This window comes from Myxocyprinus asiaticus, chromosome 29 (genome assembly GCF_019703515.2).
Source record: "Myxocyprinus asiaticus isolate MX2 ecotype Aquarium Trade chromosome 29, UBuf_Myxa_2, whole genome shotgun sequence".
Taxonomy (NCBI): Eukaryota; Metazoa; Chordata; class Actinopteri; order Cypriniformes; family Catostomidae; genus Myxocyprinus; species Myxocyprinus asiaticus.
Genome location: NC_059372.1, coordinates 29406825 through 29421919, shown reverse-complemented (window position 1 = coordinate 29421919; position 15095 = coordinate 29406825). Strand labels below are relative to the sequence as shown.

General features: G+C 35.6%; 1 protein-coding gene across 1 annotated transcript in view; it reads left to right on the top strand.

Moving 5' to 3' along the window:
• Positions 1 to 1917: 1917 nt before the first annotated feature.
• Positions 1918 to 15095, top strand: part of LOC127420397 (neurotensin receptor type 1-like) — a 76602-nt gene continuing 63424 nt past the window's right edge. Inside the window, exon 1 of the mRNA XM_051662666.1 lies at positions 1918 to 2586. Within this exon, the coding sequence (XP_051518626.1) occupies positions 1918 to 2586 (669 nt within the window). The remainder of the gene's footprint in view (positions 2587 to 15095) is intronic.

Here is a 15095-nt window from a genome sequence, read left to right as displayed (position 1 = left end):
GACGTTGTGTCGATGTAGTGACACTAGGGGTTGCCCTTGGGAGCCCCAAACACCTCTGATCTTTGAGAAAAGGCCAATGGAAATTGGCGAGTGGAATTTGCATGCAGGTTTTGTGCTGAGGAGCCGAGACAATGTCCTGGCCATTTCAGCGGGTAGTTCAGTGTTGTGGCAAGAGGGACACAACGTCTCGTTCCCTCCATCAGGGAACGGTGGTTACGAAAATAACCAGGACGTTCCCTATCTGTCACTCACTCGACGTTGTCTCGATGTAGTGACACTAGGGGTCCCTATACAAAACGGCACAATAAGCTGAACTGTGTTACGTGGACTGGTGGTGCGAGACGGGCAGACCACTGTGTGCCTCGTAGCCAGCGCAACAGGCCGTCACATAACCTCCCCAACACTCCTATGACACAAGCCCGGATCAGTCTGATTCTTAAGAAGGAAGGATTCTTCCGCAATAAGAAAGGAAGATGATTTTCCAGGAGTGGTGGCGGGAGGTATGGCGCATAAGCTTTTGCTTTACGCAGATGATATTTGATTTTTATTTATTTATTTATTTTTTTATACTTATTGTATATAAACTTGTATAAATATATAACTCTTAGCTTAAACTTGTTTGATATCAATTCAAAACATTTTTAATCATGAAAGGAACCAAGGGTATCATTAGCTTGGCTTGAACCGTGTGTATGTGTAATAGGCCTAATAATAAGTATTATTATTATTATACATTTTTAATGTTATATATGTGTGTCAGAGGTATTGATCTGGTAAATATTGTGTATGAAGCCAGTGAAGTTTATAAATTATGATCTATTCTTTTTTTATTCCCAGTGTGATATCCCAAAAACCAATGTGCCAAAAAATAAAAAAATAAATCAACGTGCCAACAAACTCCACTCACATTCTTTTGATAAATGATGTTAGCCAGCTATCTTATCACAGTCTTACAAATCTTATATCAAAATATAGCTGATACCAAAGTCTTTCTAGCAAGTCAGTCAACTGTCGGAAAGGCCCCGGGAAGCTATTTCTAGTCATGAATGAGCAAGTATCTATTTGAATGGGGGAACACCAAAATCTCAAGTTTGGTTGGTCAAGATTACGATCACAGAACATATTTCAAATCAGCAGTAAAATCTGACAACACTGGAATTTACCCAGCTTGTATAGCTAATGCGCATGCGCATTCTTAGACGTTACACTTTTGTAAAAAATAATTTAAAAGTGACCAGAAATTAACTCTTTGCCACAGTGCCAATTAAACCCTGTAGAAAATCAATCCCCGGTCTACCCTGCATGTGCTATCAGGGTTAGAATCAGAAGGGATGCCCGATTCACGAATGAATCATTCTTTTTAGTCAGTTATTTTCCATTAATTTGTCAAACGGGGTAGCAAAACAGTCTGAATCGGTTCACGGTTCAGTTTAAATCATTTGAACAGTTCACTCGCGCTTAGTCATATTTGGAGTGGCTTCTCACTCAGTCAGTCAGTTAAAACATACACGTTTTTACTTCATGAGGGACCTCTGCCCCAGAACTGTTCAAATAAGCACCCCGGCTTTCACTGCAGTTCAAAATCAACATTTGTGCTTCAACTCTGGACATTTCAACAAGTACAACTGAGATGGCAAACTCTTTCATATGGTCAAGGTTAGAAGCCTCTCAGCAAAAATATACACCAATCGTTGAATGGCGCTGCGTCATTTGCTCAAGACTTGCGTTCAACCCGCCTCCTCGTCGTATAAAAGCGTCTGAACTGCTCCCTTCACAAACCTGACCAAGTTTAGAGCAGTGCCCACAGCTTTAACATACTGCCGCATGTTCTAACCTAATGTATCCTACAAATGTGACCAAAACGCGTTTAATTAGGCATACGTTGTGTGTTAATATTTAATGCTCTTAACGAATATCATGGAGGTGAATACTACACAATTAGGACGCAACTTCATAGACTTGCGCATCTTTGCAGAGAAACTTCTGTCGTCCGCAAACCGGTCTCAACAATTTCCGGACAATGAGACGGACCGCGTCTCCCAAGAGGATTTGGACGTGAACACAGACATCTACTCCAAAGTTTTGGTCAGTGTGATTTATTTGCTGTTGTTTGTTGTCGGCTGTTTGGGGAACTCGATTACCTTGTATACACTTGTCACGAAGAAATCTCTTCAGAACCTCCAGTGTACGGTGCATTATCACCTGGCGAGTCTCGCCATATCCGACCTTCTCATCCTGATCCTCTGCATGCCCATTGAGTTGTACAACTTCATCTGGGTGCATCATCCGTGGGCTTTTGGGGAGGCTGTTTGCAAAGGTTACTACTTTCTGCGGGACGGCTGCTCCTATGCGACGGCGTTCAACATCGCCAGTCTGAGCGTGGAGCGCTTCATGGCCATCTGTCACCCGTTCAAGGCGAAGAGCATCATGTCGCGGAGCCGCACCAAGAAACTCATCAGCGCCATGTGGCTAGCGTCTTTTTTGCTGTCCACCCCGATGCTATTCACTATGGGACAGCGTCTCGTGGACAGTGAGTTCATATGCACCACCATCGTGTCCTCGATAAGTGCCAAAACCGTCCTACAGGTGAGTGCGCACAAGCACTCTTTACATTCTTGGAATGAATAGAGCATTCCCGAAATGATTTGGTGATTTCTATTTTGCATTGGATCGAAGAAAACGTGTCTTATTGAAATGAACAACCTGTTGCATACTATTTCTTGATAATACCTATTAATAAAATATGTAATAGACCATATTCAATATCCAAGCGAGGAAATCCCCCATACAGAAATCTGATATATGGCCATATAGCCTACTGCATGAACACATATACAATTATTGTTAATATATTTAGACATATATGTACATATTCAAATTCCATTTGAACATACATAAAGTAATAAATCAAGAGAACATAGGCTACATACAGTATGTGTTTTAAATGTATTGCCATATATCAGATTTCTGTATGGCAAACCATCATAATGGCCATTGTAATTACAGAGATGGGAATATTGGTTTTAATTTATTTGATCATTCAGCTAATAATAACTCAACAGTCATGTGTTTTATTCTTCACCACAAGGGCAGCTGTTAACTTGTCAGTTATTTATTATTCCCCTTTGGTTCTTTTGAAATTGCAAATTAAGTGTTGATGAGCTGATTATTCAAACATATTTAAATGATGAGCATTGTTTTGCAGCAGCGTTCTGATTGCACGCACTGTTTCCTGTTTGAGCAATGATGGTTATGAAAGTCAAAATATACATAAGTGGTTCTGATGAATTTAACTACTTTGTCTGTTGTAAATATAAATATATAACATAATTTCCTACTAAAGGTATCTGTTTTACTCTTAAGGCATCTTATCTAACAATGAGAAACTAACAAAAAACAGGAATTTTCTTTCTTAAATGCAATGCGATTGTTCTCCGTGCCCTGAAGTAAATCCTGTGAAATAGAAACATTATTCTTTGATTCTTGGAAATTGTCCTCACTGCATTAAACAACATGCCCACCTTATTATTTTTTATTACACCATTGAAACAAATTTAGTCTGGAACACAGTCTATTTACAAGTACCATCTTATGCTTCTTAACATTCTTTGTACAAAAAACAAAACAAAAAACACACACACAATACAGGGTAGAAAAAAGGTCACCTGTGGAGTTCTAGCATGAGAGGAAAATAAAAATATGTATATATCATTTTATTTTAAATAATAGTACAACATTCAGTCCTTGAAGTGCATGTGGCAGGATGAGGACAGTGGACACAGCCAATGAGTCACAATATGAATCAGACAGAGCTCTCTGCAAAAGGAATGAGCAAAAGGAAATAGATAATTTAGGGATATATACACAGTAATAAATACTAGAATGGGAAAAAAATAAAATAAAAAATACATGGTTTATGGAGAGAGGTGCAAAGAGAAATAGAGAAAATGGTGAGTAAATTAATGATGGATGAATTTGTGATGACAAATTTCATTAGTTATTGCTGTGTGTGTGTGTGTGTGTGTGTGTGTGCGTGCATGCATGCGTGAGTGCATGTCATGCTGAGACATTCCCAAAGTGTTTAGAAATGTTGTTTGAATAGCAGCTATATTTCACACAAGGCAAACAGTTTATCGTGCTTCAATCTCAGCAAACTGGAAACTGGTTATTACAGATACCCCCAAGATGTCATCTTTAATATGCAAAGGTTTCACAGTATAAAATATGATGCCGTATTATTTATTGCTATAGCAATATATACCTGAAATTAAAGTGCCCTTTGGACACAAAATGATTTGTTGAATCTCAGCAGAAAGGACATAGATGGTCTTTTCTTACATTTTGAGACCTTGCCAGTCACCACATATGATAAAATGTAAACTGGCATAAATATGTCCTCTCTGTTCAGTATGTGATGTAATGGGTTTTTGAATATGAGCAATTTGTCTTGGGAAAATGCCATTTTCTTCTCAATCCATACTGTTTTTATAGTCCCCTGTGCATAAACCCTCTCCCCTACATAGATTAACTCATAGATTCCTTTGTATTAATGCTTTCTAATGGTTCATTGTGTTTAATATGTTTGTTTGTCTGTCTAAAATTAATCTTGTACTGCACTTTCAAGTACATAGATACAAATATATAAATAAAAAGAGACATCTATATACAGTATATATTTATAGTACTGTAGCAGGCAGTGATGCTGGCACTGAAATATGGCTGATAGCTGAGAGCAGGCTGGCACAAATAAGTGTTTTGGCAGGTGTTTAGGCGAACTTTAGCCACGGACAGAGTGAGACTGTAGTGAGACCAAATATCCAGCTTGTGAAACTTTACCCTTTCATTCAATAGAACAAACATCATTCATAAACCACAGCATTCTGTATTCCACAGAATAGGACACCTGAAAGATATAAATAGATTTCACTGCTAAGAAGAAGAAATTCTGTAGGTAATACCTCTCTGCCAAAACATGTATTAGCATTCGAAAGCTAAAAATAAGACTATATGTATTGCACTGTTAAAAGTGAAAATGTGCAGTTGTAACCCTAAGGACATTTTTCTACCTGATCTGACATTTAATAATGACTTTTGTTGGTGTAACCTAATGTATTCAGGTTCATTCAGCCGTATTCAATAATATTTTTGATAATATTAATATTAAAACCTGTTAATTTACATATTACCCACATGAAGCAAACATTTTTAGGTTACCTGACAAAACATAATTTAGTGTGAGAAACAATTCCATGTAAACTACGCAGCACTATGTACCAAATAATTTTTTAATTTATCTTTTTGCATTTCATTCAAATTCTCTTTTTAACCCTTAAATACATGGGAATTTCACCAAACACCCTTACATATATACACACACACACACACACACACACACACACACACACATATTTGAAGTCAGAAGTTTACATACATCGTAGCCAAATACATTTAAACTCAGTTTTTCACAATTCCTGACATATAATTGCAGAAAACATTCCCTGTCTTAGGTCAGTTAGGATCACTACTTTATTTTAAGAATGTGAAATGTCAGAATAATAGTAGAGAGAATGATTATTTCAGATTATATTTCTTTCATCACATTCCCAGTGGGTCAGAAGTTTATATACATGTTGTTAGTATTTGGTAGCATTGCCTTTAAATTGTTTAACTTGGGTCAAACACTTTGGGTAGCCTTCCACAAGCTTCTCACAATAAGTTGCTGGAATTTTGGCCCATTCCTCCAGACAGAACTGGTGTAACTGAGTCAGGTTTGTAGGCCTCCTTGCTTGCACATGCTTTTTCAGTTCTACCCACAAATTTTCTATCGGACTGAGGTCAGGGCTTTGTGATGGCCACTCTAATACCATTACATTTTTGTCCTGAAGCCATTTTGCCACAACTTTGGAGGTATGCTTGGTGTCATTGTCCATTTGGAAGATCCATTTGAGACTGAACTTTAACTTCCTGGCTGATTTACTTCCATGTTGTTTCTTCATCAAATAACAATGTCGAATGTAAATCAAGTCAATTATTAAACAAAAGCGCCACCTCGAGTAAGAAATAGCATGCATATTATGTATGTGTACACGTATATGGGATACAGATAATTCACCATTGTTGCACAGAAAATCAGTGTGATATAGTATTTATTTGTATCAATATAGTAATTTCTCTTGTAATAAAGAAAAAGATATCCTGTGATAGTAAACTTAAATAGATATTAAATAATCATAAAAAATTCAATGTATTAAATTTGTTGTGTTACACTACTTATAAGAGATAGATTGAGGAATACTAAAGAGGTGTGGGCACAATTCCAAAAAATAAATGAGGTACAGGGGGTGAAATGAGGTACCGGGTCTCTGAAGACCTGATGTATGCATTACAGGGTTAAAGATTTACTGTTGCGGTACCATGAAATAGTAAGTTGATGTTAGCATGTTACTTTAATATGTAATTACATATACCATTGTATTTAAATGGTACTTCAATAAACTTTAAAATAATGGTACAAGTGAACCATTTGTGTCCAGCCTCATTCTCATATTGATCTGCCAAGTATATTTACTGTCCATCACAAGCAATGGTCAGTCAGGAAAACACAGTAGTCGTTGAATGAATAAGTGAAGCTTAGATGAGAGAAACAGAGTGGAAGCAACACAATACATACTTTTTGTGGCTTTGTAAGAGGTCATTCAGATGCATTTTGAGTTTAAAAACAACTTTTTCAGTGGCATTGAGTTGCAAGGTGTGCTTTTACTTTTGTCCAACATCTTTTCCAAAGTGTGAATTACATAAAGTGGTTCAAAGGAGTCACTCTTTACTGCAGCTACCTTACAGACTTAAGGGCAGCAGATACTGACAGTCTTACAGAGAGATCTCAGAAAGATAGAGAGAAGAGAAGAGAAGAGGAGGGAATGGGGGCAAGATAGGGAATAATGTGGTTTGAGTGATCGGATTACAAAACAAAATATTTTGGACACTCTTTACACCTGTATTGAGCACTGTCCACTTGGATCACCTGAGATGGATGTTAATACCATGTAAACAGGGTCTGTGTGACATCACTTCTTTGATGTTTATACTGTTTGATCATGTAATGCTTCTGTGTATGTGTAAAAGAAAGAAAGATAGAAAAGAAAGTAAGAAAACAAATAAGTGTAAAATTTCAGTAACCATGGAAACCTCACTAGTCCACCTTGTCCAAGCAGCTTTGAATTTTTAACAAGACACATTGTAGACATGTGCTGTTATTTAAAGTGAACAAATATTAATTAATATTGCGGGTATCCTTACGGACCACACTACAGCCCAGGATTAAACCAATTACCTCATTATAGAATCTCAAAAGGTAATTAATCGGTTAAATCAAACTTAAATGAGTACAAGCCTCAAAGAGCTCGGTTGAATAACTCCTACCTATTACAGTATTTCAACTGTGTTTTATTAACATGTACTGTGACTGTTGCTCCATTAATCTGTTAATGATCCATTTAATCTCTTTGTCTTTTGGATGTTTGGTGTAGTTGGGGAGCAACAGCTGTACTCAGGTGGTCTAGCTCAGAGGTCTATTTATGTTAAAACAAAAATAAGCTCTACTCAGTTGGTCTCACATTGAACACAATAAACCAACAGGAGGACTAGAACTATGTGTAATTAGCATCTAATAGAGGAGGGAAAACAAACACATTCTGTACTCCAGACAAATAACGGTATTATCAAATGTATAAGCTTCATTAGCTAGTTGAAACTTTGTGGACTTTGTTTGACATACTCCCTAACAAGCTGAATATACTCAAAGAATCTGCATGTAAGTAAATTTGTTGCAACAAAGTAACTATTTTTCTCAAAACTTTTGTAATGAAGTGTAGTTAATGTGGTGTCACAATATAAACATAATAATTCCAGTAAAATATTTCCCCCAAAATCTTAACAGTGTAATCTGCTCTTTTTGGCAATATCTTTGCATTCCACTGGGAGGAATTGGTGAGAATTCAGTAGGGTAAAATTTCACCAAATGAAACTATAATGTAATCACCATAATATTGGTTACAAAACAACTTAAAAAACAAAACAAAAAAAACAATGCTACATAAAGCTTTAAAAACCTATTGTTTCTAAATGACACCATTATATCCTCATAAATATAAGCTCCTGTTACAAAACAACTTTTCAAACAAAACAATTATTTACCACAAAACATTATTCACATATCCTCATAAAGGCCGATTTACCTTCACTGTAGGCTACTGACGTGCAACTCTTAAAAAATTGAACTTTGCGTTACATCAACACATACCACAAAACCTGTGATTGGTCCGATTTGTAACCAGAGAACATTGCCCAGAATGACAAATAAGATATTGTGAGGTAGCGTTACAATTTTACAAGATTATTTTAGATCTAATGTATGCATCATGTTACACTGGAGCATTGTTTTATTCAGTATCATCTGCTTTTTGAATATTCTCTTTATGTTTCAAGAAGTTACACACAAAAATGCGACAAATACTTACAACTTAATCCCATTTTTTTCTCTGAGCTTTTACTCAATATATAGTGTATTTGGTATGTGAGTGAAAGAATATATGTTGTATTCTACTGGAGACCTTTCCGATCAGTATGGTGTTTTAACCATATATTTGACAGTATGGTGTACAGTAAAATCATATTTAATTATGAAAATTAAACAGCAATTAAAAAGCTCCTGTTTGCCTATACACTGTAAAAAAAATGCTGTAAATTTAAGGCCAAATTCCTACAGCAATTCTTAAATACAATAGTTTGCTGTTAAAAATGTTGCATTCTGGGAGATCAAGAGCAGGCTCACTGTGAAGTGACTAGTTTTACGGTAAATAGCTGTTTGCAAGGCATTAGGGGGAAATGTACATTTAAAATCATGATATCATCTTGGTGAATGCTAGTGACATTTTGAAACGTATGTTTTAAAAACCCCCATGAAAATATTTGTTTGTGGCACATGGTTGGTGTTCATGATGTTTCTGACCAACTCCTCTGTTCTTTATCATCTCACATCAGCCTTCACTTATCTGTCAAATGAGAAGTCAAATTTAAAAAAGTATAAATAAACCTTTGATGCAATGTACTTATTAAATGTAAAATGTTTCCAGGATTGAACAGTACATTTTATTATGGAAAAAACAAACTGTACACAGTAAAATAACAGTATAGCACTTCATTGTGGGTTATAATGGTGAAATACCCATAAGCATTTGCGCTTGAATAAGAATGTTAAAAAAAAAAAAAAACATGTACAAAAGTTTTTATTCAGACTTAATAGAAGTCTTATTTTTATGTAGTGTTGTTTTGTTATCAGTAGTTGTTTTGTTTGAAGTTGTTGCACTGTGCTACTTAGAAGACGAAACCTAAGCTCAGACTGAATGTCTGATTGCAAATGGCACTATATGTTGCAATGGTGAGGCATTACACATAAAACATAAAAGCAAAAACATTAAAGGATATTTCAGCAAAATGATATAAGCAAATTGAGTGTTTGATGATTTTGATGAACTTACTGCATAACACAAGTTGTTAACAAGACTCGGCATACAAAACACAACAATGGTGACAATTAACAAACATACTTTTGAATAAAAAAGTAAAAGCTGAACTTAGTAACTTAGACTGCAACAAAAACATCAAAATAAACCAGTAAATAATAAAAAATCTAAGTAATTTCTTCATGCTGCAGTGCAATTTCAACAACAGTAGATAGTATGTAATTTGACAGCTATATGCTGCTGTCGACTACAGCTTTATTCTGTATTTGCAAAAACAGAAGCAAATTGTAAATTTCAGCAACAGCAAGACACCGTTAATTTTACAGTAACTTGCTGGCAACCCTGCTGCCAGTACTGTAATGTTTTTTGATGGGAAAATCTTTAACTTTACCAGTGTAGGCTATGCATTGTAAATTCTAGCTTCTAAGCTTTAAAACGACACCCATTTTGTGTAAAGCATGTAGTTATCGATTCATTTGATGTTTTTTTTTTATTCCAGCACGAAATGTCAAAAGTGTGCCAAAATATGTTTTTATTAATTATTTAAGCAACACAAGAGGAAGCATACAATATTTGACTGATTTATTTTCTCTCTGCATGGAAAATGGCATGTAGCCTAGACTATAATAAATAATATCCCAAGATGTTAACATACATTTATGAACTCATTTTAATGCTACAATAATTTAGTAAATACTTTTGAATCCACAAATTACATTGCTTTTGTTTATTTATGAAATAATCATTTAAAAGCATTTTGGCTGTGTACTCGCAGAACGATACCGACAGACCAACGCAGAACTATAAATGCAGACCATGCCTATGGCGTAGACTCGATGCAGAAGTATAAACTGGCCATAAGTCCTTGTGCAGTTCCAACGAGCAGGACCAATCAGACAGCATGGAACATATCAGGGTTTACAGACAGTGTTGGTCATGTGACATCATCAGTGAAGCGAAAAGATGCAGGACCTTGGCTTTGGCTTTGAAAAGATTTTCTTCTTAATTTATTTCTTAAATATATTATGACTGTAACATTGCATTGTTATGGAATGCTATTATGTCTGGAACATTAAGATTCAGTCATTACCATCCTATATTGCTGCTTCATTGTCCAGATTAAATAAACACACAGTGCCAGCATCTTAATTAAGGACTGCACTGGACTGTAGGAACATGAGAACAAGGTCCTCAATAGGCAGACACTCTTGCAGTATTTGATTTGCCGCTTGATTTATTTGTTTGTTCGAGTGTGTGAGGCTGTTGCCTAAGTGAGCATACCGGCTGGAAAAGCTTTATGGAGAAATGAAATAGGAAAGTAATTTTCCTGCACATTCTCCAACACTGACTGAATTCATACACAGAGCAGACCTCACCTGACAGTAAGGGAACATTTTATCAAAAATCCCATCAAATCAAAATGGTGGTTAGCTTTGTCTGAGCTTTGAGGTCATATATATGCTAGTGTACTCCTAAATCTTTCAGCAGATACACGCATTAAAATAGACTTTCTCTCTCTTCCAGGAAAGTGGACCAAAAATGTTAATGACCCATCTTGCAATGCAGAGATTTTTGTTTAATCATATGATCTTTAGAATGAGAATGTCTTTCCCCCAATACCACATGACATTGACTAGCAAATTACAAATCATAGTTTATTGCTGTGACATCCTAAAGCCTATTGGCTATTTACAGAAAAAGAGACAAGCGACAATGTGTCCTGCCCAACCTTCCTGTTTTAATAGTAAAAGGTGTCAACATAGAAAAAAAAAAAAAAAACTGCATTCGTCAAATGATTTCATTGGGTTTTAATATACATAAACATAAATAAATACAGCAAAAAGCCTGTAATATCATTCTGAGAGAATTTATGTAAATTCTGCAAATATGGGTGAGTTCACACAGTGCACAAATAAGTTTAAACTGGATTAAACTACACCAGTGCTAGTGTTACTCCATAATACCAACTCCTTCATTCAGATCAATTTCAATTGTCTCAAAACACAAATGGCCATTTAATAAGGTGGCTGAACCAATAATTGGGAGCCTCTTTTAAATAGCCTAAGTGGTTTCCATGGAGATGGGGTCTTCCAGGTAATTTTAATAGAAACAGTGTGTGCATTCACTGGCATAACATTCCATCTATTATGCCTGTGAAATCAAAAAGGGAAGCAAAGACTGTTAGAATGATGCCATTATAACTAACAAAGTCTTTAATCAGGATACATATTTAGGTAAATTACAGTATATGCAGAACTGTGCATTTGTTCTATTCATATGCATGGAACATACTACTAACAGTGTTTTTGTGCCTGTTTTCTTGTCAAAAGAATGGGACCAAATTGTGTTATTTTTTATCAAAGTCCTTGAAACCAGTGAAATTTTGATTGGATTGCTGTTGCCCCTTCATGAAATCCGTCAGATCTTTGCATCTCATAAACTCACAAAATTAGAAAATATCTACAGAAATGTAATTTGTTTGCAGATATAGATATTGGTTTATTATATATTACATTCCAAAATGTTATTTCTGAGTGTATGTCTTCATAAACATTATATGTAGGGTTAGATTTAGGGTTCTTAAAGGATCTTAGGGTTCTTAAAGCATTGTAAAGTGTTAGAACATAAATTAAAACTGCTTACACAAAATATTTTCAAAAGTGGTAAGGAAATTATGCATTAATATTTTGCTTTCAGTTTAGAACTGCAATGTTAATTTGCAGCAAACAGCATAATTAAAACTATTTGAAGGTACAATGATTGGCAGCTATAACTCATGAGTCCTGTGTTTAGGTTTTAATTAGTACTCATGGCTTAACCATTCATAGAAACACACAGTACAAGCAAAGATTATGTTTTCTTACAGAACATATTTGAATCTGACATCTCTGACCTTCCTCATTAAATATCCTAAAATATTATCATCTTGTTTCCCTTCAGTGGGTTTTTGATGTGTTAGAAAATACCCAAGCTTTTCCTGTAGACTTCTTTTATGTTAATCTATCTGGGCAAAATGTGCTGGACTCTTACTGTGAATTCCAGTCACCTTATGAACACCAGTTAACAAAGACTGCTTAAACCAACACCCTGTTCTTCTAAATTAGTGCTGAGGAACATGCCAATTGTATTGTCTCCGTTTTTTCATAGAGTGCAGATGTCAGAACAGATGAGATTATTCTGCTTTGGCAACAGAAAAAAAAAAGAATGGAAGGGAATTTAAAAGCCTGTGCAATGTCTTTTGACAGAGTTCAAGGAATGTGACCAATAAAAAAAAAAAAAAGAAAAGAAAAGAAAGACCTCCTTGAAGACTTTCCTTGTACATGTACATGTGCATGCATTTTGGGGTAGTGGAGAGTGTTTGCAAGCTCTCAGAAGAACCGTCAGTGAACCTTTAAGTGCGATGTGTGATTTTTTTTTTTGTTTTTTTTTGTAGCACTTACACAAAATTGAGCTATTAACAGTATGTTAATCTCGCAGATTGTTAAATTAAACATAGTCAGCGTTTTAAAGGGTTAGTTCACTCAAAAACACCCTGTATGACTTACTTTCTTCCTTGAAATACAAAAGTGCTTGATGGAGAAGAAAAGAGTTATGAATATGACCTTTGCACAATAGCATTAGTGTCTGCTTTTCAACCTCTTCTGTGAAAATGTTTAACAGTTTTGTTAACTTGAACAGTCCCTGATCGTAATCAGCATGATAATGATGCTAATGTCCTGTGGTTTCTCATTGGTCTTTTATATCCCATCAGCCTCACCAAGCAACCTACCGGTACTCTTTTCTTGCAGGAAAAACAGAGAGGGAATTATATTATATGACTCAGGTGTCAATGCATAAATGTATTTTGCATTACTGTGATGGTTGGTGTGTTTTGGAAGGTGATAAGTGATAAGTGAAGTATTGCATTCTCTCTTTATCTGCTGTTTTGTTGTTCCCCAGTCAAAGCTGTTTAATAAATCTCCCAGCATGTCTGTTATATGACTAGAGATGTGAAGATAGATGTAATATTTGAAGCTTGTGGAGTGGATGTCTGATCCCCTTGTGTGTTGTATGGTGATTTATACTGTAGACAGATTCTCAAGTTCTTTAAAATTATAATGACTGCCCTAGTGAACTTAAGAATAGAAGAGGGGGAGTCAGAAAGAGACATGTCTCCCTCTCTTTCTTTATCTGTCTGAGCCTTTCATCTCTGGAGTTCCATATTTAAGAGGTCTATTGTTTAATTAACTGATATGTTGCTGAGTATCACATCAGACATCCATGTATATTCTGCATATTATAATATATTAAATAAATTAAAGGTCATGCAGTTTGAGCACCACTGGCATCACCTAGTAGAATTGCAAAAAACAATGTGCCACTGATTAAACAAACAGATAGTCCATTCCAAAACTCATGCTATTGATTGAGCCAGTGTTGTTGGGATGCTCAAACAAACAGAGCAAGATTTTTATACTGCCACACAAATATAATGATTACACTTTTGGGGGAAATCAACCTACAAATTACGTATAGTTGTCTCTGCATATAAAGCTGGGATAGGAGAAAGTATTGTTACAGAAAAATACACAAATAAGCTTTAACTATCTGAAAGGTCAGTGGATGAAACAAATTACATTTAATTACTTCCGATGTGTGAGTATTTATGATTCTTAACAAGTTGTCTAACTGACATTGCACCTTATCTGAGTGACCTCAAGAAGAGGAAAACAGAAACAGATGATATACAGTGGGTTAATTCAATCTGTTTATGGAAATAATTACTGTATGTCCTTGAAATAACAACACAATACAGAACAGAGATTAAAGGGATTGTTCACCCAAAAATGAAAATTGTCTCATCATTTACTCAACCATATGCCATTCCAGATGTGTATGATTTTCTTTCTTCTGCTGAACACAAACAAAGATTTTCTATTGTGAAAAGCCTCCCATTTTATTAGCATGGTGCAACTAAACCACTGATAATTCAATAACAAGTTTAAATGCACATTGTTATTGTAACAGGGTTCAATGGAAAGGAGGAGGCGGGAACCGGACGAAGCATCAAAGTAATGTTTTTAATAAACTTAAACACAAAGACACACAAACGTAAACGCATACAGGGCAGCTGCCTGTAGTTCTCTCTCTCCCGAACTGCCGCATCTCGTTGCACCTATCCCTCTCCTCGTCTGATTAGCCCGATTGGGGGCTGGGCGTGCATAGTCACGGCCCGGCCCCGCCCTCCTCCTTGTCACGGTTATTTTGATATTGAAGTACATAATGTTATTAGCATAGTACTTGCTACATAAAAACATTTTGGACATTGTGGGTGATGTTTATTTATTTATTTATTTATTTTATGTTAAAATACTTTCTACTATCCCTTTCAGACAACTTTAAGTCATTTAAAGGTTTATTTCCCCAAAAAGTGTATACAGATTTGTTTCCAATAGCCTAAGTTTGGAGCGGGATTACCTGTTTGTTTAATCAATGGCAGGTGGCGGAGGTCTCACGAAACCTGTCTGAAAACAGTAATTAGTTTTTCATTCCATTTGGTGACAATAGTGTCACTTCAATTTTAAACTGTTGATT